The sequence below is a fragment of the Acanthochromis polyacanthus genome, chromosome 4 (assembly GCF_021347895.1).
Source record: "Acanthochromis polyacanthus isolate Apoly-LR-REF ecotype Palm Island chromosome 4, KAUST_Apoly_ChrSc, whole genome shotgun sequence".
Taxonomy (NCBI): domain Eukaryota; kingdom Metazoa; phylum Chordata; class Actinopteri; family Pomacentridae; genus Acanthochromis; species Acanthochromis polyacanthus.
Window position 1 is genome coordinate 28,078,371 of NC_067116.1, and position 26,512 is coordinate 28,104,882.

Here is a 26,512-nt window from a genome sequence, read left to right on the forward strand (position 1 = left end):
TGAAAGCAAAAGTAATTTACAGAAGTGAAACACTGCATTAGTAGCAAGTGCTCTGCTGACAGTAAACAGACACACTGGTAAGAAATAACTTTAGTGAGTCCTCCCCCTCATGGTCATAGTTCTGTACTACACATTTGCAACCTAGCTTTTCACTTTGTTGCTCTCAGTTCAAAAGACTGGAACATTCAGGATGTGTCAAAGTGGTTTAATTCTGGAAATGTTAGAAGATTGAAGTTGTATTTTTTTTTTCAAAATCACACCAAGTAGACATTGTTCTTAATTTCCTTTTAATTTTATTTTTTTTTAAATTTTCCAATCACAAATCTTTTTCTTCTTTTCTTTTTCTTTTTGCATTGGAGCGTTTTGATGAGGGGTTTTGACATTAAGAGAGATGGCAAAGTTTACCAGATTTTCATTAGATTAATCTGTAAATGGTATAGATTTTTCTCAATGTGAAGAAACCTAATAATTGAATCAAAATGAACAGTGGTTTTGTCCTACTAACAAGTATTACAAGCATAGGTGTATGTTTTGTTTAAATACTGGAGATGCATACTGGGGGTCTTAGTATGTCAAACATCTAATTTCCTGCATTTCTGCAGTTTTTATTCACCAGTTTGTGCCTTTTCTGCATCAATTTATGGTGGAAGTGTCTTTACTTGTGTAAAAGAAAACACAAAACTCTGGCACCAGGTGACAGTTCAGTATATGATGGAATATATATGCATCTAATTATGTTTTCACCATAGATTCAGTGGCTGTACAGGCTCATATTTCACAGATCAAAAACAGACCCAGTGCTTAAGAAAAAAAATCCTCCCCTGTCTTAAGCATTGTTGCATCTGTCTTGTTTTTTTCAACACAAAAGCATTCTGCCTCTTTCATGCTTTTTGGGAGGAGAACAAATGCACATGTTCTGAATACTGAGGGGGATGTATCTGCTGTGTCCCACGCAAAATCTACGCCTACGATCAAGGGTATGTCTTATTGCTGTGTGCCGCAGAGCTTCTTTGTTGTCTAACAACTTCCAAACACATCAGTGAGCCACGCTGCTGCACCGGTGACAGGCGCCTTTGTAACCGTGAACACAAACACTGCAGTTTATTTCCAGTTAATCCCACATTCACCATCCTGCTGCAGTAACTACTCAGTAGAACTGCAAATGCTTAATTACCTACTTGATGTAGGTAATTATATAGCCTTTTTTTCAGAAATGTTAAGGTTAATACCTACATTTAAACTGTGTTGCACCTCAGAGTTTGTCTCTTAAGCACAGTAAGCAGCCATGCAAGCTGCTGGTCTAAACGTCAGGAGCAACATAAAGTTCAGTGTCTTGTCAAAGGATGCTTTAACATGTAGACAAGTGGAGTTGATTATTGAACAATCAATAATTAGTAGACTGACTTCAGTCCGTGGCTTCTCTTGTCCATGCGCTGAAGTGTCCTTGGGCAGGAAATTGAGGTTACTTCCTATTGCAAGTCAGAATTTTATCGGCACTTTGAGCTCTTGGTTGGGTTTCTTGAGCCAATCCTGAGCAGTTTTTGGAGTGCGGTTTGATCCAATGTCTTGCTGGTTGAGGCTGCTGCCATCATTGAGGCTGGTGTCCTGCATAAATTATGAATATGTTGTTTGAAATGATAAATTCTGCATAATTTTTTATGTGTTTTTGTATGTGATAGGTGTGTTTGGTCTGCAGTGTTCAGGTGTTTGTGTCAGAGTACCATCCACACAAATAACAGGTATCAATGTTAAACAACAGAGCTTTGAATTCTGACAAGCTGATAAATTTTGTGAGTGATCTGTGTGTATAGTAATTAAAGCTGCAGGATATTCTGCACAAACACTGGGAGAGCCTCTGCATCCTCTGCATGCTGCCCACTTGACTTTGTTGCACCTTCACTGAAGAACCTTTTTCCATGTTCCTGTGTCGCTCTCTTTTCTGCACAGATGCTCACATCTCTGTGGCATCAAGCAGAGTTAATCAGCAGCTACTGATTGCAGTGATTAGAGATAAACTTAGGCTGCATAATCAATATCATCTTCTGGTTTAATGAGCGATTCAGGTTTTAATCGTCCCATCGTGCTGTTATTGCTTTTCTCTACATGAATTCCCTCACCTCCCAGGCTTTCTGAGGCTTCTTCTCTTCTTCTCCTGTGTGACTTGCACTTTTTCTTTGGCACCTCATTTCTCCGGGAAAAACATGCAAAAGCACAATCTGTCTTATTTTTAAACAACATAAACCCAAACCTTATGAAACAGGGAATGATACAATTTATCACCCGCCTATGTGGAGAATCGGGATCAGACACGCTCGCTGTATTTTCCGACTGAAGTTGAGATGCGACACGAAAACATGTCTGACAACTAATCTAATACTTAAGACGGAATTTAAAATGACTTGTTGTTTGGCTTACAGGCATCTGTTTCATCTTTTTTATCACACAAACACCAACTGAAGCTTTCCCACAGTTCCCATGTGGCTCCATTACAAAATAATAAAATGTCACAAAACAGCCTATTAATAACACTTTGATTTATCACAGGCGCAATTTTGCTTATTTGAACAATAAAGCAGTGTCATTCAAAAACAGGAAGGCAAGGAAAAATGAAAGTTTATTAAATTAAAAGGGATGTATTTCACAAATAATACGTCTCATGCTTCAGACCAATCCAGTGAGACAAATGTCCAATAAAAGGCAGCTGTGTTAAAATGCAAGTAACAAATGATGTACATTGACTAATAATGAAACACTTGTGTTCCTAAAAGTGTATGAATGCAAAAAAACATATGCATATGGACTTATTGATCATAACTCGAGCCTGATTATGTGGCTGTGGCAGTGTTTCTTATTGTGTTTTTATGTATGTTAAAGTGTTTCAAAGCCTGGTGCTGACTGGAGCCACTGGAACAGTAAATCCACCTGACCACCAGGTAAAAGCAACAACTTCACACACCAATCTGGGCATTTTTTCTGCCCAGTTTCACAGAATTTGTGTCAAGAGTTGTTCACCCAATGAATTATTAACAAACGATGCCATTCTCGCTGTAGCTGCCTAAATCTGCCTCAACAGCTCCATTCCTCACAAGCCTCCAAAATCCAGATCAGTGGGACATAAATGGGTCACTCTAAGCAATATTTTACCGTATCTCTCCACAGGCTCCTCATGAAAACGTTAGTCATCGCATTTACATAAAATTCTTTTAAAGTAATGCGCACCATCTGTTATGTAATTTTAAGCCAGAATAAGCATATTTCCAGAAACTCTCTTCCATAAATATCCTTCCATATGTGCTGCATAAAATACTCTGAGGGAAATCTCTGCTTGTAGAGGATCAGATACATCAGACTGGAGAACACTGAATGATTTAAACAATCTGTGAGGACTGGAAGGACTGTTTGCATGCTGAGATTTTATAGAGGGCAATGGATGGCCGTTTAAATGAAATAATTCAGGTTTGTGTCATAGTTATCGGGGACCACTGTGTCACAGATGCACGAGCGACTTCACCATGTAATTCACACAATGTACGAGAAGGATTTCATGCTGTGAACTAAATTTAGCCGAGGCAGCAGCCCTCCCACACAATGTGACGGCCTCGCTGACGGACAAACATTTCACAAGCAGCACTCGACACTACAATGGTCTGTCAAGCTATTTAAAGAATAAATCCGGTCATTCTGCTCTATTTTTGTGTTTTTGTTGTCACCAAATCTCCAGAAAAAAAACCCCAGCATGTTCATCTTGCAAAATTTTCTGATTCCTCTACCCTGCATGTAGCAGCCCAGAGCTCAAAGAAAGAAGATCAAACTAATGAAAAATGTGTTAATAATGTTTAATTTTAAAAAGAAAGCACTTATATATTTAGCACCTATTTACTTTAGCAGTTTGCAAAGCATTTTTTATTTTATTTTTTTATGCCTTTCACTCACCTATTCAGGTTCATGTTTCTATACAGTTAAAAGGTGTAGTTGTGGATTTAAATGTATTGAAATGCATCTGCCCTGACTCCTTCTCAACTCTTTAAATTATACACTACAGTTCAAAAGTTTAGGGTCACCCAGGCAATTTCATATTTTCCATGAAAACTTGCACTTTTATTCATGTGCTAACATACACCCAACAAAAATATAAACACTCTTGTTTTTGCTCCCATTTTTTATGAGATGAACTCAAAGATCTAAAACTTTTTCCACATACACAATATCAGCATTTCTCTCAAATATTGTTCACAGATCTGTCTAAATCTGTGATAGTGAGCACTTCTCCTTTGCTGAGATAATCCATCCCACCTCACAGGTGTGCCATATCAAGATGCTGATTAGACACCATGATTAGTGCACAGGTGTGCCTCAGACTGCCTTAGAGTGATGATGACATCATGCATGCTGTTGAGGAGTATCTTGAGGCTCAAGATGTGACTCAGTATTGAAGCTTGATCATCAGTGGACCACTGAAGATAAAGAAACCATACTACACAAACAATCTTTATCCTTGATGGTTTATGATGAGGCGGAGAACTTTTTGAAATGCTCTTGTAAATAAGATAAAATTGTATATGAATAAGAGCAAAAACAAATACAACAACAGAAATAAATGCAAAATCCAACAAATATCTGATAAATCACTTTAAATTTTGTAAATATATATAGTTTTGACTATTTTGTTCAGTAATCTAATTACCTGAAAGTAAAAACAGCTTTTAATGTAGCTGGACTGAGCTTTGACTTTGCTTTGGGTGGCTGTAAAGGCCATGACACTGTGGCAGAGGTGTTTCTATGATTCATGATATTTCTATCCCCGTCACTTGTTTGTGGCCTTGTTCCTAGCTACAGTTGGATGATGACTAAGCAAGTCCCTCTTCTGTCATTGATTTCACCAAATTTACATGCTTTTTCCATTTAATTAATCCCTTCTTACCTTAAAATGGCCTAGATGCAACTCTGCACTAGCCTAGCCGCGCTAGACCCATGTTCTGAATTCTGAAGGCACAAGGGTCTAGGGCCGCTCGACAGGGAGGGAGGCGGGCTAAAAGGTTGTCTATCAAATCACTCTGCAGCAATTGGGTAGGTATACAACCAATCAGCGCAACGAATAGGCTGACGGAGTTCCTCGAGCACCGGCGGATTGTGGCTAAGTCCCATTAGCTTCCCAACCAGCGGAGCCAACTGGTATATTAAGGATTTGCCATATCCTGTCGGCATAAGTCCAAATACGTCTTTCTTCTCAATGAAACACTTCAGTGCCGTCCTTAGTTTATCTTTCAATTTGAATTTTAGCTTCAAATCTTTAAGGGCTGTGGCCAAAGCCGAGTTGAAAGATAACTGTTTATTGTGCGCCGGTTGTTTCTGTCAGAATCGTCACGCCTCTGTCGTCACTTAGTTACGCCCGCCTTCTGACTCTACACTTCATGGTGATTGGTCCGGCCAGTTTTAGGAGAATCCAGCCTCGAGCCTTATGGAGGGTAACTAGACCCACCCTGGCAGAGAATTAAATTCGTTGCCGTGGGTTGTCTAGCGCGGCTAGGCTAGCTCTGCACTATTGTTTCCTCTGATTACTTTTAAGGCCTCTTATGACATCTCTCTCTCAGCTGTCTAACTTTTTAGTCCTGATCCTCATGTAGATGTCTTTTGACCGTTCCAGGGTCCTGGTTAAAAGCTAAATTGTTTACAATCAATGCTCTGGAATGATCTGACCAAGGAAATCAGGTCAGCTGAGTCAGTGACATCCTTGAAGTCTCTTCTTAAAACCGTAAATTTCCTTTGAATTATCTGTATCTGTTTTTAAAAATCTGATGATTTTATGACTGTTTTGTTGCTGATGTTTTGTTGAATTGTGAAGCACTTGGTGATGCAGACTTTTAAAAGTGCCCATGAAATAATGATCATTAATATATATTATTATAGGATTTTTTTTCCCTCTTCTTTCGCTCTACCTTTTTTGTGTCCCTGTTAACTATTAGCAACAAAACATTTGATTGTCTGCTGCTCAACATCTGCACCTGAATGACATATCACTATTTTGGACTTTTCTGTGTTCGTTAAATTTCTCTATGAGGAAAAAAAGCTGCTGAATAATTATACACCGCTTAACATAAAGTGCTAATAACGCACATATCAAATGAAAATGTTCCTAGAAGTAATGATGGGATCAAAATACTCACTTGTTTGATAATTGTGCACACTGTGTACTTATTTCTATTGAAGTATCCTGTTTTATAAAAAGATTGTGTGCTTTATTTTATAATTTTGGAGCCGCACAGAGAAAAAGGACTCCATTGTGATTGTCCCGAGACTGCGTGCTGCTAATCACACACACCTTTGCTGTGCCATGTGCTGTGTTGCAGAAAGAAGACTGGTGATTGTGTAATAAACGTCCCATAATCCACCTGATTGGCAGCTGTGGTGTGTCGAAGTGTCAGTGATTTGGAGCAACGTTCACCCACAGCCACGACCTGTCACACATATAAAAAAATCATTTTCTCCTGGCAGCATGAGCATTTTCATGGCTTTGGGGAATAAATGTGACTTTTGAAGATCATTCACACTGAACTGAATAGTTCTTTATTTATTATCTAGGTAGATTCCTGACACACATGCTGACTGGTTATTTTTCTCATATAATGTGACATAATACAAAATTACATGAACTAATTTATGAAGACGCTGCTGTGAAAGTGCTGTTTCTTTGCAGTCAAAAAAAACATGGATATGCAGCTTATGTGTCACTATTAAGCCTGCTAAATCTGCCTGCATTGATACAACATCATGAACAGAGCATTGTTGCCATGTCGCGTAACAATTTTAAAGGTCTTCTTCAGTAAAGACAGGTATTTTAGTTGCTTTAAATCCTACAAAAGGACAACATCTTCCCTTTGTCAGCTGTGAGGAAATGTTCTGTTTTTCCGGAGGGCTTTGTGAAACCAGTCTTATGACTTTCCAACTGTAATGGTGCACACTGAGAGACGGCTGTTTTCTGATGACTTCCGGGCATGTGCTGAGGCTTTGGCCTATAAACAGCCAAATATCAACAACAGTGCAGCTGATTTGTGCTTCATTTGCTACCACAGCAGAAACAGACGTCTTTGTTGGTCAGAAGCTTCAAGTGTGAGGCTTCCAGATTACTTTTAGAGACGTTAGCCGTCTGTCTTGCGTTTAGTGAGGCTGCTGGTTGTTGTGTTGCAGGTCATTCGGTCTCTCAGCATTGATCTTCAGGTTGCGCCGTTCAGATTTTCAACACTCGACATGAGTAAATTTCACGGCGAGCTGACGCAGAGGGAGCAGGAGTTGCTTAAAATTCGTCGGGACAGCGACACTAAAGCTGCTCAGCTGGTGAAGATGGAAAAGATGCTGCAGCAGACAAAGAACCTGCTGGACAAGAAGACAGAGTCTAGTTCAGAGAGTATGGGCTACCAGGACAACATGGGTCAGTATCACAAACAAAATCATCTATTTTTACACATTTAATCTAGGTTGTTGTTGTTCATGGTGTGTGAAATTTCTTGCCGCTTGCTGCAGTGGAGGACCTGGAGGAAAAGGTTCGCTCCAGCAGACGATACAGGAGAAACTCGCTTCATCACACGCAGATGCTGGAGAGTCAGATGAAAACGGTGAAGGGCGAGCTGGTGGGGACGCTGGACCACCTGCAGGAGCTGAGGAACGTCCTGCGGCGTTCACAGCAGAAGGCAGAGGAACGCAAAGCAGCGATGGAGAAGCTGGCAGCTGGGCTCAGGTGAACAAGCTTTTCATGCAGAACCAGCTGCTGACCTTTTCCAGCTCCAGCACATGTGACGTCCAACATCCTGCCAACAAGGCTAAGCAGATAGTACATCTAAGAAGACCTAAACACAAACAGTGGTGAGAAGAAACCATGCTTTCGTTGTTCTCCTTCATCAGTGAGGCCTTGATTTCTTGATATTTGGATGCTATTGATGGTTACAATTAGCTTCTTCTTCTCTTTCTTCCTCATTCATGCTTTAATCTCTAAAGGCCTCATGCTAATGCACTGAATTTGACATCCACCTGCTTCTGTGTGTCTTCTGGAAATAATCCAAAGATGATTATAAATTTCTATTGATTAGATGGGACCAACAGTTTGAACTTATGTTAAATGATACGTTGAATTTTACTTTTACTATCTCGTGTCTGAAAAATGGAGCTTAGCCTTATATTTTCTCGGAAGCAATATATCTGAAAACCCACTTCCCATAAATGGTTCCTCTAGGTTGTTGTTGACTTCCTCATATTTGTATATGTCTATAAATCTCTATGATGTTAACTTTATTTGGACATTTTCCATTAGCAGCCTCTTGGATCAGCCTTTTCTTGCCCATAAATGATATCTTCTATAATACAGAGTTGTATGTTCATCCATTACTTGTGTTGCTATTAAATTCCTACAAGCTGATTCCAATGTATGAGTTGATTATTTTCCTTTAATATCTTCGCTGGAGTGGTATATAGCAAAAAAATGCCCAAAAGCCAACACTGTTGTTTGTCTGTTTAATCATTGTCACGCAGTGTGAACATTAAAAATTGTGCTACAGACAGAGCTGGAGAATTATAAGCAGAGAAAAACACAATTGTATTTCTTTCTCTGTTGTTTTTTTTTTTTTGTAATATATTCTTTCCCAGATGACAGAAAAGTATGCTGAGTGCAGCGCAGAAGCTTTCAGTGTTTGGACTCCCTCTGGGATCAATAGGCTGTTGTCTGTTTCCTGTGGTGAGTCATCTGAAAGCTGTATTTTGTGCCTTCCCTGTGGCTGTGATGTGATCCCAATTTAGTGCAGCTTGTTTCACACAGCGTCACATGCTGGGAAGCTATGGGGGGATTTTCATTCTCTGGCCCTGACCTCCACGTTAAACTGTAATTATAACACCACTCATACTGACTGCTTATTATGTACATTTACTTCTCCTGCCTTTGATTTGCAGTGACATTTTCCACTGGCTTATAACAACTTTCAGGCTTTTGTTCAGTTTTAGTGATCAATTTTGTACGATGAATGTTTGCGTCTATATTTAGCTGAAAAAGCAAACTGAAGCTGATTTTTCAGAATTGATCTGACAAAGAACCAAAATGGTGTGGGGCCGTAATAAACTGTCACACAAACATTCCCCATCATATAGTGACAGACAGATTCGCTCAGATATGCTGTGGATTCTTACAGATAATGAGCCCACAGGGGGCACTGCAGACTCTCAGAGAGCAGTGTGGGGAAGAAAACATGCAGCAGTTATACACCCCCTGTCAAAAGTTTTAGGACACTTTGTAATTTATTTGAATGAGAAAGTGTTCTAAAACTTTTGACAGGGGGTGTATATACAACTATGTATAATATATGTATAATTGTATAAAATGTTGTGTGTGTGTGTGTGTGTGTGTGTGTGTGTACATATATACACATATATATTAAAACCTTGTAACCGTGAATAACCTTAAAATTCTAATTGCAATTTCACTACTATGTCTATTTGTATTTAAAGCATGAAACCACTAAATTCACATTTAAATTTGTAAATATCTTTCTAGAAATAGATAAAGTAAGTGCCATTTAAAGGGGAAAAAAGGACTGAGCTATTAAATTTAATTTTTCTAAACAAATTTCATTCATTTTACAGACAAATTTATGTAAAACTGTTTAGAAAAATCATGTATATATGTCTTTGAACAGTGTAGACTGGTGCCCTCCCATAGTGTGATTGAAGATTGAGGGACAATTTGTAAAATAAAAATAATAAATGGATAGATGGAGCCTATTTAACATGCTATAAGTAAAATATGTAAATGAGAGCAGCTTTATTAGAAATTCTTCACTAATAAAATTCTGTATATGTGAGCACAGAGTGCAGGAGAAAACAGGCTGAGTTTAGGCTAAATCAACAGGCAAGAAGGCTGGTCCTTGTTTATTGGTTTAAAATCTGTGTCACAGCATCCACCATGTCTAATTGTCCCTCAGCTTTACAAATTTCCCTGATCTGTGGGCATACGATTAATGAAAAATGAAAATATTAGCCGTTTGAGGTAGCTGATATGACATGTCTTGATTGTACAGAAAACTACAAACTGTGATTATTTATTGACAATAAACTGTAAACAAAAATATTTTTTCAAATGGTAAGATTCTGCTAATACTGTAAAATGACATATCATTTGAAAGTAAAGAGTAGAAACTCAATAAATACATTTAAAGCTGTGCTCCTTGGCCCCTGTCTAGACCTAAGAATGTTGAGAAAAAGTATTTCCCGAAATGTAAAAAAATTCCTTCTAATTAAGTCAGAATTTTCTCACCTGTTATTTTTGCCTTTTAGCTGAACAGGAATTTCCTGCCTTTGTACACAGGTTGTCTTCCTTTTCCTTCAGCTTTGTTTTACTGGAGTTCATGTGGCTAATAACTAAATACCTTTAAGTAAGTTTAATTAACTGCTGTGCAGAGTTCCCTGGCAGTACATTTACATTGAAAGGAGAAGACAGAGAAAACAGGTTAGTCTACTTGCCAACAATATTCTTTGTTCAAGGGTAATAGCATTACGCCTTCAGGTACAGTGGCACCACCCACATATGTTTACCACAACCTTGTGTACTGAGTGACATTCTCTTAACACCACTATTCTGCTGCTATAATGTTATTTAATGTGTTGCTTAATAAACCATCTGTCAGACTGGAAAAGTAGTGGTGTGTTTCACCACTACTTTTCCAGAAATCGGCTGCTGTTGTTTACAGCAGCCGATTTCATAAATGGTTTGGAATTGTTTGTGCGAGCTGATGCAAAGTTTTTGTTGTAGCACAAAGACAAATACATTGTCTGCCAGAGCGATGACAAACATTCACTAAAACCAAAAAGATCACAACAATGAATGTGGCAATCACAGCTGCAGCTACTTTCTCAGAATAATCCATAGAACACATTGTCAACAGTTTTAGAAGCATCATTTCTTTGGTTCTTTGGTTGACAGTAGTTATTCATGCAGGCCTTGAAATTGTAACTTTCTGATGCTGTGAGCTCAGCATGTCGACACATAAAGTGAAAACTATCGACCCTGCAAGACAGATTTACATCTTTTCATTTGGCAGGATTGGAGGATAGATGACATATAATCCAAACATTATTTGAAGCCACGCCAAAATTAGATGGAAAGTATTTTTTTGTTATATGGATCAAGCAGATATTTAAAGGTGTACTTTGATAATTTACTATTGAATAGTCAAAAATTATTGAGACTTGCAATAAAGAGACTTTTAAAGAATAAGTGGCATTCAAAGCTGAGATACACTGACTTTCACACACATACCTGCTGCATCGGGGAGTTAGTTTTATGTCACGCACACAAAACTAGTACAGCAGTTCTGCTGGTGAATGTGACAAAACTGATGCAAGCTCACAAAGGGAGGATGTGTCCTGATGTGCTGATCTGCTCAGTATCACTAATAAATACATCTGTGTTATGGGACCTGTGCCCAAGTCCTGTATGTGTCGAGATGGATCAACTGTGCGAAAGACCAGAGTTGAATAACTTAACCATGTCCTAGCCCTGGTTTAGTGATGGAACCATGAATAATAATTCATTTGCCAAAGCTGTGATGTTGTAGAAAGTGAGAAAAAACTGGCAATGCAAAGCAATGCATAAAAAAATAATTAAGTTCTATATTGACATTCTTGTTGGTGATGCGTGGCATATGATGCTGATTCGACCAAAGTGTATGAAGCAGTTCTTTTCCTTTGACCCTTCCCGACTTTGAAACACCCAAGTCCTCATAGTTGGTAAGCAAACTTTCTGTTGAAAAAATTTGCTGTATGAAGGCCCAAATGAGATCTCCTGAGAAAGTTCTTCCACTGCTACAGAACCTGCAAAGTACATAGTTTGCTGATTGGTACTCCCCACAATTACTAAATTCTTTGGACCCCTTTCATGTAATAATCAGCAGTATTAAGGTACTGCATCTGTATAGCTTCATATATACCTCTTTAATTCTATTTTCCTTTGTGATTTTGCTTTACTTCTGACACGAATACTTCAATAAATGTACCTTGAGGAATACGTCCACACTTGCAGTTCCTTGCAGCAGCAGATACAATCATACGAGTCCTAACCTGCCCTTCAACTGCACTCCTCAGGTGAACCCACATACTGAAGCTCAAATACCTCATTCCTTGCAGTATTATGTAATTTTCTCATCAGGTTATTGTTCCTCTTCTCTATATCCTGAGTAAATCACATATACATCTAAAGTAAACTTTGTTAAATGAACTGCAGAGTGTTATAAGTGGCTTTATGGGAATTGCACATAATCCAACAATATTGAACTGCAATCTTCATCTAAATATGTAATAAAAAGCTTGCTGCCCTGTTTTATTTCTTATGTAAGCCCAAGTGTGGAGTTCAGTGACTGCACTGACAGCTGCGGCTCTAGTTTTGCTATCTGCGGATAAAAGTATCAAAGAAATGTTTTAGGAAGGAAGATCATTTTCATTTCTGTGAAAAAGTTGGATGAGAGGTTTGATGCCTAATATCTTCATGTTACACTTGCATATGAAGCTACAGCCACAGCTGGGTTAGCTTAACTCAGTTTGACAAGTAACAGGAGGAAGCACCGATGTGTAAAAAGGTGAACTTGTCTGTTCATGAGATTTGCTGTGTCCTCCTGTGTTCAGCCTTTACTTGAAGCGGGAGCAGTATTGATCTTCTCACCTCACTCTTGGAAAGAAAGCAAATCCTAAAGATTGAAACTATTCCTTTGCACTGAGGAGATTGAAGTCTAATTCTAATAAACTGCTTGATAAATTAGCAATGATTCTGACTCTTTGAGAGCTACAAAATCTCTTCTACACAAGTAAGTTCTGCTGCAGGAAATTAAAACTGAGACACACCTGCAGGCAATTTTGACTCACTGATTCATGTATCGGCATGTATCCCCTGTTGAACCAGGACAAAGCCCTGCTATCAGACTGTGCCATATGCTTCACAGCAGTGCTCCAGCAAAATGTTGCTGTCGGCTGTTTGTGCCTTTGTGTGGAAGTTTGCAACCGCATCGATTGTGTCACCGTGCAGCTCTTAACAGTTATGAAGCATGCAACATGGACTCAAGTCGGAACAAGTAACCTGTCGTTTTCAGCCGTTATGCTTACTCACCATGCAGGATTGTGTATGTGTTTTGTCTTGTGCAGGCGAGGCCTTATAGCCCAGACACCGACTGTGTGTGTTGTGTGTACACTGAACAACGAGGCAGAATGTGCTGATGCAGCTCCAACAGTCGGAGCGATGGAGCCAGCGCTAACCTGAGGTGACTGCCGGAGCTCAGGGGAGAGATTTGTGCCTTCGCATTCTGTCAAGCTGCCACATGGGAGTCAGAGTGGTCACAAACTGGGGCTGCTGGCAGGCCTGTGTCAAACAATCACACTCTGAACTCAAACGTGTGCACAGTTGATTTGTAATTGCCAAATCAGCTATGCAAGCAGAGAAGACGAGTGTTTGTCTGGGAGCGAACAGTCTAATGACCTCTGAAAGATGGCCTGTTGTTCTTGCCATTATACATCCACCAATTGGGACTCAGACAACTCAATGCCCCATATTAAGTCTTGTTTTTATTCCCTGCACTACAGAAATTAAATCATTAATGTGGCAGCTTTTGGTGAGACAAATTACTCCCTGTAATGATTACTGACAACCATTGTTGCATTTTGTCTGAAGCACTTTGGTATGTTCTTCTGATATTAATATGGCTTCACTTCTGCACCAGGATTTTAATACCAAACCAAGCATTTATTCCTATGACTTCTCTGTAATATTTCAGGAGGACCGCAAGCGAATGTGAAAAAAATGAACTCTTTTAAGAATGACACCTGACTGCCAGCATGAAATCACTGTCTGTCAGATTTAGTTGCATTTACTTTTAAGTTTAGTGGCAGTTACATTTAAGATCACAAGTCCAGTTTGCCATATTTCTTTTTGCGCATGCACAGACTGCACGCATGACTGCATCATGATGAATTTTGGCAGAGATGAAAGAAGTATTCAGATAACTTATTTATATTAAGAAAAAAAAAACACCCTAAACGGATCCAAAATAAAAGGACATGTCGTTCAGAAAAATGACCCCTGTTAGTGTTATATTTGCTATAGTATATAAACAGTCTGTCCAGTGGATTAGTATTGAAGATTGGAAGTTGTGATTGGCAGCGGTGGAGCTAATTTGAACATTTTTTGTAATATTTAGTCTAAAGCAGAGCTTCATATATTTAAATCTAATTGTATGATTTGCAGGCTGCACCTGCATAGTGGTGTAGTGGTTAGCACTTTCACCTTGCAGCAAGAAGATCCCTGGTTCGCGTCCCGGCTTTCCTGGGATCTTTCTGCATAGAGTTTGCATGTTTTCTCCAGGTACTCCGGCTTCCTCCCACAGTCCAAAAATATGCTGAGGTTAATTGGTTACTCTAAATTGTCCATAGGTGTGAATGTGAGTGTGATTGTGTGTCTGTATATGTAGCCCTGCGACAGACTGGCGACCTGTCCAGGGTATCCCTTGCCTTCGCCCGAGTCAGCTGGGATAGGCTCCAGCCCCCCCCGCAACCCTAGTGAGGATAAAGCGGTGTATAGAGAATGGATGGATGATTTGTATGTAAGTACGGCTTAACAGCCAGCCACTCAAGCTCTCAAATAAGTGCAGAGGAGTGACAAGACATGGTACAGCAGAAGTAGTATAAAATGGAAAAACAGCAATGTCAACTCAAAGTACTTTAAGAATTACGAGCAAATCTTTATATCCTACCGCTGGATCTTAATGGAAATATATGATGCTTCTGTGTCAGTGCAGTTATAGGGTTTCAGTTTGCACTCCGAGGTTTTATTTCTCTAGCATTGTTTCTAGGGATGGATGAAGATAATTCATTTAAATGCACCAATACATTTTTGAGTTTATTATATGTTTTCATGTAAAATCTTACTGTTAAAATCTCTGTGATGTCAAGTGAAGTATGAAAGTACTAGATTTCCCTGTGAAATTTAATGGAGTAGAAGTATAAAGTACTACAAAATGTAAATAAGTATTGCGCAAGTATGCCAAACTTGTTCTTAACCCATAAGAACCCAGACCCATTTTTCTTTAAAGGAAAATTATGTGGGATATACCACAGACCAAGTGGACCACATGGACTGGGGCACTCAAAGTGCTTGTTACATTGGTGTCACCGTGGGTTCTTATGGGTTAAGTATCTGTCTTTGTTCAGGAGTCTTTGCAGCATGAATAGAGCTGTGTGTGTCCTCCCTGCAGAGGGTGTGCTGCAGCTGGAAACGCCTCTCCAGCCTGTAAAACAGGTCTGATCGCAGACAGCCTGAGCAGATCACTGGACGAGCAGCGTTGCAGGTTCTTCACACCCAGCATCAGACTTCTGTCCTCATAAGGTAATGGAAAGTTTCTAATATCCTGCCTGTTGCACCTTAGAGTGCTGCTAAAACCTGTTGTTAAATTTTACATTTTTGTATTGAAAAAGCTGCAACAAGTACCCTGCAAATTTGACACATACGATGGCATGAGATAAGTCAATGTTAGTAGATATGATTTTGTATTAAAGGAAACTAAATAAGTTCAGGACAAGGGCAGAATGCAAGAAAAAACTTGCTTCTTTTCGATTGTTGCCAGAAAGTTTGTCAGTTTACCAGTGTGGGAAAAGGGGAAAACGGTTGGTTCTTGTGCTATATTCATATTTTCTTGTGTTGTGTGGAAGCTACACAGAGCAATAGTTACAGATTATACAACCATGCGATGTATGGGTTTTGTCTTTGCCTGTAGGGAATTATTCTTCATTCTCCTAAATACCACACACCTCTGGTAATAAGTAGAAAGGACACGCCCTGGCACATCAGGGTTTTTTACTTTCACCGAGTTCCATAACTCAGTACCTTTATTACAGGTCAAGCAAAGCATGAGTGACTGATTATTCGCTAATAAGGAAGTGAGAAATATCTGTTAGAATTTACGGAAGTCCAAAGTGATACTATCCTATCACCCAGCAAAATTGTTTATGATTAGACCTGTAACAATTGATCAATTATTTGATTTGTTGTCAACTATTTCAATAATTTTAACAATTTCTGATGGAATACAAGTCCAAATTCTCTGATGTTAGCCTCCTAAATGGGAATATTTGTGAATGTTTTCTTTCTTCCTCTGCGACAATAAATTGAATATTTGTGAGCTGTGGACGAAAGAAGACTTTTTAGAATGATTCCCAGGGCTTTGGTAAACACTGATCAACATTTTCACTATATACCAGCATTTTGTGAAGCAAACAACTAATTAATTATTTGAGAAAATAATCAACAGTGAAATTATTTGTTTGTGCAGCCCTAATTATGATTACATGAGACAAAGAAATTCAGTAAATCCTTTAATTTAAGAAGTGGGGACTAGAAAATATTGCTTTAAAAGTGAAGTTATTGTCCTTGCAGTGATCTTGGTGTTTGTGTTAATGAAAAAGTGTCTCCTCTCAGCACCATGGTACACCAGGAGTTCGAGACTGCAGGGAAGAAACCCGGCCTGCAGGTGTGGCGGGTGGAGAATATGGATTTGAAACCCGTCCCTCGTGAATTATATGGCAACTTCTTCACTGGAGACGCCTACATATTGCTTTACACCACCAAAGCTCCCTCTTACAAAGCTCATTCATGGATTGGTATTGAATGATTTTCTGACACCCACAAAGCAAACTCAGGCTCAAATTTAAATTCCCTTCTTTTGTCTGTTTTAGTCACCGCTATGTGTTATTTTACAGGCAGTGAAGCTACTCAGGATGAGATTGGGGCTGCTGTCATTTTCCTAACTCAGCTGGATGACTGTCTGGGTAAAGCTGCTGTGCAGTACAATGAGTGTCAAGAAAATGAGTCACTCACCTTCATGGGGTACTTCAAGTCTGGCGTCACATACAAGGTGAAATATGCATGTGTACAAACTGTTTTCATTGGGGTATAAATCATTTGAAACATTGCAAAAGCAAATAAGCTGGGACTTTGTTCTGATGAGAGATTAAAAAATTCTGTAGCACCAGACGAAGCAGTTTAATGACCACACCTAAACAGGTTGTTTAAGTATTTGTGGGAAGTGCTCACTGCAATGCTATTTAGTTAGCTGTGTGGAGTCGTGGTAATTTGCTCCCATGGGTTTTCCCACAGAGAAAACACAGAACCAGCAAACAAGGTGAGCTGGAACATACTCTGAGAATGACAAAACACCAAATGGCTCCAAGTGTGATAATCTAAACAAAACCGCTGGAAAGCACATCCGCCACATAATGTAAACAGGTTCAAATAAGCTACTAATCTTTGCAAGTCATAATCTAAACATCTTTAAGTGGCCATCACTGATATTTTCACACTAAGAATGCATAACATGAAAATCTGATACCACAGTACCCTTTACAGAGCTTCACAGTGAGTTTCAGCTCAATGTTTATTAGTTCGGGTCATTAAATGTACCATTATTGCTGTAGGTAACCACTCTAAAACCCCACTGCACACTACATGCTTATGTTTTCCACATGAAGCATGACTCCAAATAAATACGTGCAATGACTGCTGGATGAGCAAGTAAATAACAATTTGCTCATGAATACAGGTTTCATTTGAATTTTGAATTAGCAGTGGCATCTCTAGGGGTGGGTTTGAGAGGCCTGTCTGGGAAATTTTGATCATCAGACACTTAATTTCCTCTATTCTGATGAATCTATATGCACCAATTTGAGCCTTTTCTGCAGAAATTTATGACAGAATTGTCTTTAGTTACATAAAGGAAAACTCGATGACATTCGAAATAATAATATTAATAATAAGAATAACATATTAGAATGCATATGGGTCTAGATACTGTTGTTTCCACAATAGATTAAGGGCATGTATGAGCACATAATTCACTGACAGTAAAATAAAAGACCCAGTGCTGGAGATAAAATACCTGCAATTGTCTGAGGCATTATTTAATGACAAGACTTAAAATGGACAAAATAAAATAACACCATGGCCACTTATGACGGTCTAAAAACACAGATTCAATCGGGCCACGGTTTCATATGTAGCAAACCTGACGAGCAAATCCTCTTGACTTGCAGGGTGTGGCTTTCTATATCATTTTTCTGCTGCAGAATTAGTTTCCAGTTCAAAAATGGCTCAATTACACCACTACCACAACTTACCATTGTGTAGCATAGAGTAGTTTTACAGTAGTTTAGCACAGCTGTAGGTGAGCTGGTGTGCTTGAGCTGCAGCTGGTAGCAGAGGGTTGAAGTTAGAAAGAGATGGAGACCAATTTGAATATTCACGGGTAGAACCATGGGGACAACAGGAGTGGTGGAGTTATATTCAAGCCATTTTTAGGCATAAAGGGCTAACATTCATGGAACCTTGATACAGAGAAATGAATGGTTATGAGTTAAATTAATATGTTTCCATCTTTCTTATCAAGTCTCTGGTTCAAAGTATATTTATGCTGCCCTCAAATTGCCAATGGCATCTTTGCAGATTTAGAAGAGGAGCTGATTTCTTGCTCAGAATTGATTCTGCTACTTGTCACTTGTAATGGAACAACAAGCGATATTTTTTCTCATAGTTTGTCAATCCAAAACACTCAGAACTGTGTGGTCACTGTGGTGTCAAAATGCATTTTCTTTCCATGCACAATCACAGAAAACAGGGCTGCAGGAAAACAGTTAATAAAACACATCTGATGATGACTTTTTATTAGGGCTGATCAGTTCTGCAAAAACATCTGAGTGCAATTTTTCTGACAGATGTTGCCCTGTGATTTGCATTTGATTATTTCAAATTGAATTCAGTTTAATACTCACTGCATAACACATATCCTAAACTGAAGCCTTTACAATTTGCTATATGGATGATTCAGCCCTTCTGCATATCATCAAAAATGGATTAATCGAGTCTAATCAACAAGTCAAAAAGAGCTGTATGATTAGTTAACTTTATCTTATTCACGTCTGCAGGGAAACAGCGGAGGGTCAGACAGGTTGGTTGGCAGACATTTCAGTCATGCATGCTCTACACTGGTAAGGGTGCCAGTGTGGGTGCCCTGTAGGCCTAAAATTGTAGGAGCATGCACAACATCTAGTTGCCTTACTGAGGGAGAATGGAAATTTTTTTGTGTTGTTGAGCAATTTTTTGAAATAAATGATTTGAATAAATAAGGCTTGTAGTCTTACCGGCATATTTATGAACTCCTGCTGTGCACTGGTAACAGCTTCCATAAAATCTACATTCTGACTCACTAGATGTAGAATTCAGGTCTAAGCCTAACATTTCTGCTGTGCATTTCAGCTTCCCTACCTGCATCCAACCATTTTCAAGAAATTTCCTTAGCTATGTGACAGCAAACTTCAACAAAATATTTGGATCTTGCAATAAGAAAGGCCTGCTTGGTTATTTCTGTGAGTTAGCTATTTTGTTTTAAATCTCTCATTATTATTTTTGTTGCTTTACAGCACCCAAAAATGACAAACCCAAGCCAGAGTCTTTCTTTTCCCACCGTAGTAGAGTGATACAGAATGATAGCACGGGGGAGCTGGCTATGCAATACTGTAGCACTAATGACAAAAATAACCAAATAGTACAGCTGTATATATCCATGGCATCATAGATTTAATCGCATATTCCATTAAATCCCTGTGATAGTCATATTCAGGCACTACCTGAGCAGTGCAGCTGTACTCACCACCAGTGGTCAGATACTGTTCCAAGATCAGGCTTTTAAAATAAGCAATGAAATGCATCATATGAGGCGTTACATCATCAGCATCTGCTGAGTATTTCTATTAACTGACAGTGTATTATATTTGCACTGGACCCTCACAGCAACCCTTTTACATGGATCAGAAGGAATACAAAAGTTATTGAAAGGAAATGCACAAATAGTTCAGAAATCCCCCCCGTGATCTTTAAAGGCCTCTGTAGAGAACTTTCTTCTGGTATATTTAGCATACAAACATGAGAATGGTGTCAGTCTTCTATTTTACTGCAACTTTGGATTAATTATTCCTATAACACTACTGTGTACACATTGGACTATCATCCAGGTTTGAATGCTTTGTTACAGAAAGGTGGTGTAGCCTCAGGCTTCAAACATGTGGTGACCAACGACGCTTCATGCAAGCGCCTCCTACATGTTAAAGGTCGTCGGATAGTCAGAACCACAGAGGTGGAGTTCAGCTGGTCTTCATTCAACAAAGATGACAGTTTCATCATTGACCTGGGAAAGGTGACTTAGAATCACAACTATGTACCCAAAAATGTTTGACAGAATCTTTGGTTGTTGCAATGTTTTACCACCAATTTATTTTCATCTCTTTCCTTCGGTTCCTCTCTGTGAAACCAAAGTGCATCTACAACTGGTCTGGTTCTGAGAGCAATTACTTTGAGCGTCTCAAAGCCACTCAGGTAGCCAATGATATCCGTGACAACGAGCGAAATGGTCGTGCTGAGGTTATTCAAATCAGGGAAGGTTCTGAGCCAGAAGAGGTCATAAAAGTAAGCTATCTTTTCTTTTTTACTTTCCATTTTTATTTCAGGAAACCTCTGAATGTTTGTGATTGTGGCTGTGACAAAGCATTTATTTGGTTCATTTGGATGCCAGGAAGAATGTTAAGTATAATGTTGTGTTTATATACAGGAACTCGGAACCAAGCCATCCCAACTCCCATCAAGAACCTGTGATAATTCTGCTGAAAATAAGAACAAGAACATGGCATCCCTTTACTTGGTAAATCCACACTTACAGTAGACTCCAAATGTCTGAGACCACCAGTAACGACATGTCTACCCATCAAATGAAACTGATATCAGCACGGCAATTTGACTGAAAAGTTGAACCTGAAAAATGCCCACAAATTTCAGAATCTCTTGGTATTTGTGTGCATTTGGTTTAAAGACAGCAGCACTTGAGCTATGTGAACTCAACCAGTTTGTTCAGAACCAATATCCATGTTTCAGACACCTTCATGTCGTGTCAGAAATGTTTGCTTTAATGTTCAGTGAGGTTGAGGTCAGGTGACAGTGGAGGAAAGTCCATTACATTAATCTTTAAGTCAAGTCTTTAAGTCTTTAAGTCAAAGCTTCCTGTTAAATGTTACAGTATCTCAGAGATTCAGGCGATAAATGTACATTTTTTTGTTATCTTTCTTCTTTCTAGATTTCTGATGCTGCTGGCTCCATGAAGTCAACTTTGGTGGCTGATAAAAACCCATTCAAACAAACAATGCTGTCTCAGAATGACTGCTTCATTGTGGACAATGGAGTAAATGAGAAATTATTTGTCTGGAAAGGTATTAGACTTTTGACGTCTATTCTGTCAACCTTCTCTGGATACTCTGTTTAGTGTATTTATCAATGCTGAGTTTGTTCATAGGTACATCCTGTTAGTCCGTGCTCTGGGGTTCTTCACCACTTGATTCATTTATAGTTGTTTCCAGAATTTGATTGACATTTCAAACCACTGCCCCACACCTGAAATTGCAGGGAAGAACGCTTCTCCAGATGAGCGCAAAGCAGCATTTAAGGCCGCGAAAAAGTTCATCGAAGACCACAATTACTCCACAAAAACTCAGGTAGTGTATTTATGTTGTGACAGTCTGCTGGCAGAATCTCATTCTTCCTGTCACGTCTTCCTGTTTCTTAATGTACTTAGCCTTCTGTGTATTCATGCCATTGACAGATCCAGATATTTCCAGCAGGGAGTGAGGACACCCTGTTTAAGCAGTTCTTCTCCAATTGGTTGGAAGGGGACATCACAGGCCCACATGACACCTACACTGTTGGCAGCATCGCCAAAGTGGAGAAGAAGTCCTTCGACGTCTCTAAACTCTACGAGGACAAGGACATGGCTGCCCAGCACCGCATGCCGGATGATGGCTCCGGTAAAGTCCAGGTACGGCCCTTTGCTTGACCTTTGCTATTACCATGTTGGTAATTCACATCTTCAACAACAGTGTTTACATATGACAATGGTGGATGTTTGTAGATTTGGCGCGTTGAAGGAAGCGAAAAAGTACCTGTGGACAAATCCACTTATGGACAGTTCTTTGGAGGAGACTGTTACCTGCTGCTGTACTCTTACACCGCAGGCCAACAGAAGCATATCATCTACTACTGGTGGGTGCAACCTTTTCAGCAGGTCACATATGTCTGTTAGGGGGAAATGATTTGTTGTTGGGATCCGACTGACAGGACAAGTGGTAGAGCAAAGTAATTTTTTGTGTCCAGCTTTTTATTAATTGAATTCAATTAAATTTTTTGATATAGCGCCAATTACAATTCAGATTGTCTCAAGACGCTTTACAGAACCTCCAGAGCGAGCCCTATGGTGATAGTGGCAAGAAAAAACTCCCTCGCTCTTTATGTAGGGCGGGTTGAGAGGGACAGAACAGGTGGAGAGGGTGGGGGAGAAGAAGGGACGGGAGAAGAGGAGTTGGGGAACAAGGAACATATAACACACAATTGGATACATAGATGATAAGCTAGATGATCCATACAAAGTACAAGCTAACACTGAAACTGATTCACAAATTCACTGTCATGGTGTACGGCTCTGGCATTAAATACACTGCATATATAGCTAGTAGTAAAATTCAAGCTGTGTGTAGATGAGCATATCAAGTATAGTAAGGGAGATGCAGAGTAGATTGGTGGAAATGGGCAGCTGGAAGCAGTGGGCTGGAGGAAGGTCAGCAGCAGCATCCCACAGCGGACATGATGGAGACTAAGCCAGTTGGTGGGACAGCAACCACAGATCAGTAGCATACAGCTCCAGGACCAGGGACACTCGAATAAAGGACACAGGGGGGAAACAGAGTGAATGCAACGCAATAACAATATATATAGTAAATACATAGGTAACTAGAAAAGCACTCAGAGTGCAGACCTCCGCCAAGGATAGAGAGGAAAACAGGAAACCCATGCAGTAAAGGATCATGAGATGGAATTGAACCTGCATCTCTGACATAGTTCTGTTTGCAAATCACCTTCTTAACCAGTTGAGCTATCTGGACACCTTGCTCCAATTTGTTGGACGACATACTAACCTATGATGTTTTTGTCCTATTTTGGACCACATACTAAAACATACTAAAAAATTCAAAGTGATCCAGAATCCAGGATTCTTTCCAGATTGCCACCAAAATTAAGTCAGCTCTTCCTCTTACCATAGTCTACATCCCCTGAAAATTTCATCTGAATCTGCTCAGTCGTTTTTGAGTTATGTTGCTAACAGACAGACAGACAGACAGACAGACAGACAGACAGACAGACACACACATACACACACACACAAACGCCGGGTGTCACATAACCTCCTTGGCGGAGGTAATTAGAGAAGGGCTCAGTGCATTGAGATTAACCTTCTGGAACCCAATACTCCCCAGAAGCTTTGAACGGCACGGTGTCTTTTTAAAAAATCATCAAAATGACTTCACTTATCATAGCCAGAAACTTTAAAAACAGTGAAAATTATCCTAGTTTCATTTTTTCAAAGAACTAATCATGTGTTACATGTAGTTCCGCTGTGAAAATGAACTAAGGCTAAGCTTGAAATTTAGATTTTTAATCAATATGACTTTTTAATGTTTCTTTTAAAGTATTGACAAACACTTTGTACGAGAGTTTTAAAAAAAAATGCACTCTTTGGTGCAACCATGAACCTATTAGTGGCTCGCTTTTCTGCTAAACTGCAGAAGACAGAAAGGAGACAATTATGGAAACAAATGAAAAATTTAAGTAGGTAAATATAGTGTGTGGTGTTACCATTTTTTTCAGTAGTGGTAACACCTATCAGCATTTGGACATAGGGATTTTTGTGTTTTTCAAAAACTAAGAAGAAAAATGTATTTTTCACATATTTGGACAAGTCAACAATAGATCCTATTTGAAACAGTGCACACAAGTGATACACTTAAACAACACCACAAGGGAAGTGAGGCTTTTTAATCATTTATTCAGCAACAACAAAATCAATGGATGTACTATTCTTCCGTGACCTTGGAATTAAGTATTTCCCCTTCAGCAGAAAGATCTGTCAGCCTGTTTCTGACATTGGCATGTTGAGACCTATGCCCACTCTTACTAACATTTGGACACTGTAGAAACACCTGGATATACTGTTGGTTTCAATCATGTTTGTTTTTTATTCCATGGAGAACATTTTGCGTGAAAACTCAATGAATTCTGGACACTCTGTATCTTTGCTGTAGGCAAGGGCTGACGTGCTCTCAGGATGAACGTGCTGCTTCAGCTCTTCTCACTGTTAACCTGGATGATTCCATGGGTGGAGTAGCTGAACAGGTAGGAAAAAGAAAAACTTTCAGTGTTACTTAGCTTTTTTTTCTGTAAAGGAACAGTTCAGCATTTTAGGTAATGTGTGCACCTGGCAAGAGTCAGAGAGACGAATGATGCACTCTCATATCCATTTCTTAATATAATTTTAAATATGATCCAGCAGCTAGTTAGCTTGAGGAAACAACCATCTGGATTCGTGAGCTTTAGAGGTCCTGGTAGAATTTTCTCAGCGAGAAAATGAATGAGCATGTTCTCCATAATAAAGTGTTCTCTAAATGAGTTACTCCTGCTATTCAGACATAAAGAGGACACTTCTTGTCACCAATGACTTCATTAAACATGCAGGTTGATCTACTACTCTGTCTCTGCAGGTTCGGGTCACTCAGGGCAAAGAGCCTCCACATTTTGTTGCCATTTTTAAAGGACAGCTTGTCATCCATCTGGGAGGGACGTCCCGTCATGGTGGCGAGAGCGTGCCCAGCAGCACACGTCTCTTTCACGTCCGCCAGAGCTCGACCCGCGCCACACGAGCTGTTGAGGTCAGCCTCGTTTATTACACCAATTGAACTCACCCTTCATAATGAACAGTTGGCAGAATTTCTCCTTCTCTTTGTGCCTCTCTGGCCCAGGTGGAGCCCGTTGCCACCTCTCTGAACACCAACGATGTGTTTGTGCTGAAGTCAAATGAGACTCAGTACGTGTGGAAGGGAAAAGGAGCCACTGAGGAGGAGATGCCTACAGCTAAGTATCTCACCAGCCTGTTTGGAGGAAATGCTACTGATGTGGAGGAGTCAGAGGAGACACGTAAGTGTCACAAATAGAGCTTTTCTCTTCAGGATAGCAACAGTGAAGTATTACCTGTGGAAAACTGTGTTTTTTCCCTTGTTTCCAGCTGATTTCTGGGAAGCACTGGGTGGGAAAAAGGAATACCAGACTTCCAAGACCCTCCAGAAAAACGACGACAGAGCTCCACGACTGTTTGCCTGCTCAAACAAGACTGGCAATCTGATAGTGAGTATTGAGGCTCATCAGTTTTAAATGAATACACCGAGGGAGCATCATTTTCATAAAGGCACTGTGTAAACATACAATACTTAATGTACAGGCGGAGGAGGTGCCTGGTGAAATCACACAGTTTGACCTGGCAACTGATGATGTCATGATTCTGGATATCTGGGATCAGGTAAGTCACTGCTTCTTGGTTTTCAGTTTCAGTTCATGCACACTTCTTTGCTGCCTCCTTAGTTCTAAATCTGTCTGGTTGATTCTCCCACCAGATCTTTGTTTGGATCGGTAAAGATGCCAATAAGACAGAGAAATCTGGATCACCCAAGATTGGTAAGATAAACAAAGCTATGAGACACGAGACAGAAATTACAGAGGAGTAATGACTTCACAAATTGTATTCTTGTTTTCTATTCAGCCGATGACTACGTGGATGCAGACCCGTCTGGCCGCCGTGGGATCCCCATCAGCATCATTAAGCAGGGAGAGGAGCCTCCCTCCTTCACTGGCTGGTTTCATCCTTGGGACCCCAACATGTGGAAAGAAGGATCTTAAGCAGTGCATGCAACAACAAATGAAAAAGTAGAAGCAATTAAAAACACACACACACACACACACACACACACACACACACACACACACACACACACACACACACACACACACACACACACACACACACACACACAAAGCATCTGCAAAACATGTAGAGAGTGTCAATGCTTTGTTGAACTTTAAAGTATAATCAGCATGAAAGACATTGTGAGCTTAGCAGACTTCAGTACAGGTGGGTGGCAGCTTTGGTGCACTGATCATTCAATTTTGTATCACAATTTCCAACTCTGCTAGTTTTGACGATTTCATTCGCTTTTTAAGAATAAACTAACAGCATTTGAGCCACTTCAAAATCCATGATAAACTGTGTCCTCCAAGTTAAAGTGTGGCCTTAGAATTATTTTGAATATGTTTCATAGGTGAGGCATTTTAAAATAACAAATTTATTTCTCTGTGTCTTTATGAAAAATGTCCCTTTTTACAGGCTTGTTTGCAACAATATTTTGTGGGGAATTCTGACTTTTAATAAAAAAAAGAAATACAACCATTTCCTGATTACATTTGTTATTTTAACAAGAACGTGTGCTTTTACTGTCTTCACTGCTCATATCCTGCACTAACTACTGCAGC

The 26,512-nt window shown here is 39.6% G+C and overlaps 2 protein-coding genes across 3 annotated transcripts; both read left to right on the forward strand.

The window, feature by feature from the left end:
- The first annotated feature begins 2,823 nt into the window (after window positions 1-2,823).
- On the forward strand, window positions 2,824-8,407 carry si:ch73-389b16.1 (uncharacterized). Its single transcript, XM_051947432.1, has 2 exons — window positions 2,824-7,426; window positions 7,519-8,407. The coding sequence occupies exons 1-2, from the start codon at window positions 7,246-7,248 to the stop codon at window positions 7,734-7,736; spliced, it is 399 nt and encodes a 132-aa protein (XP_051803392.1). The 5' UTR covers window positions 2,824-7,245; the 3' UTR covers window positions 7,737-8,407.
- Window positions 8,408-13,154: 4,747 nt separating this feature from the next.
- scinla (scinderin like a) lies at window positions 13,155-26,018 on the forward strand. 2 transcript variants are annotated; one of them, XM_051947424.1, is made up of 18 exons: window positions 13,155-13,283; window positions 15,270-15,400; window positions 16,490-16,671; window positions 16,771-16,925; window positions 20,094-20,255; window positions 20,375-20,524; window positions 20,667-20,756; window positions 21,186-21,318; window positions 21,512-21,600; window positions 21,708-21,920; window positions 22,014-22,144; window positions 24,238-24,328; window positions 24,694-24,861; window positions 24,952-25,126; window positions 25,215-25,333; window positions 25,428-25,505; window positions 25,600-25,660; window positions 25,746-26,018. In XM_051947424.1, exons 3-18 carry the CDS (start codon window positions 16,494-16,496, stop codon window positions 25,880-25,882), a joined length of 2,130 nt encoding a protein of 709 aa, XP_051803384.1. In that variant the 5' UTR covers window positions 13,155-13,283; window positions 15,270-15,400; window positions 16,490-16,493; the 3' UTR covers window positions 25,883-26,018. The 2 variants fall into 2 exon arrangements, with proteins under 2 accessions (XP_051803384.1, XP_022075434.2); XM_022219742.2 differs by lacking the exon at window positions 13,155-13,283 and having other exon boundaries at window positions 15,258-15,400.
- The last annotated feature ends 494 nt before the right edge of the window (window positions 26,019-26,512 follow it).

Excerpts from the sequence above, each read along its gene's own strand:
- si:ch73-389b16.1 (XM_051947432.1), top strand. The coding sequence starts at position 7,246 with ATGAGTAAATTTCACGGCGAGCTGACGCAGAGGGAGCAGGAGTTGCTT. Across the intron at positions 7,427-7,518 it reads GGGCTACCAGGACAACATGG|TGGAGGACCTGGAGGAAAAG; the intron begins GTCAGTATCACA and ends CGCTTGCTGCAG.
- scinla (XM_051947424.1), top strand. The coding sequence starts at position 16,494 with ATGGTACACCAGGAGTTCGAGACTGCAGGGAAGAAACCCGGCCTGCAG. Across the intron at positions 20,256-20,374 it reads TCATCATTGACCTGGGAAAG|TGCATCTACAACTGGTCTGG; the intron begins GTGACTTAGAAT and ends GTGAAACCAAAG. Across the intron at positions 25,661-25,745 it reads ATCTGGATCACCCAAGATTG|CCGATGACTACGTGGATGCA; the intron begins GTAAGATAAACA and ends TTTTCTATTCAG.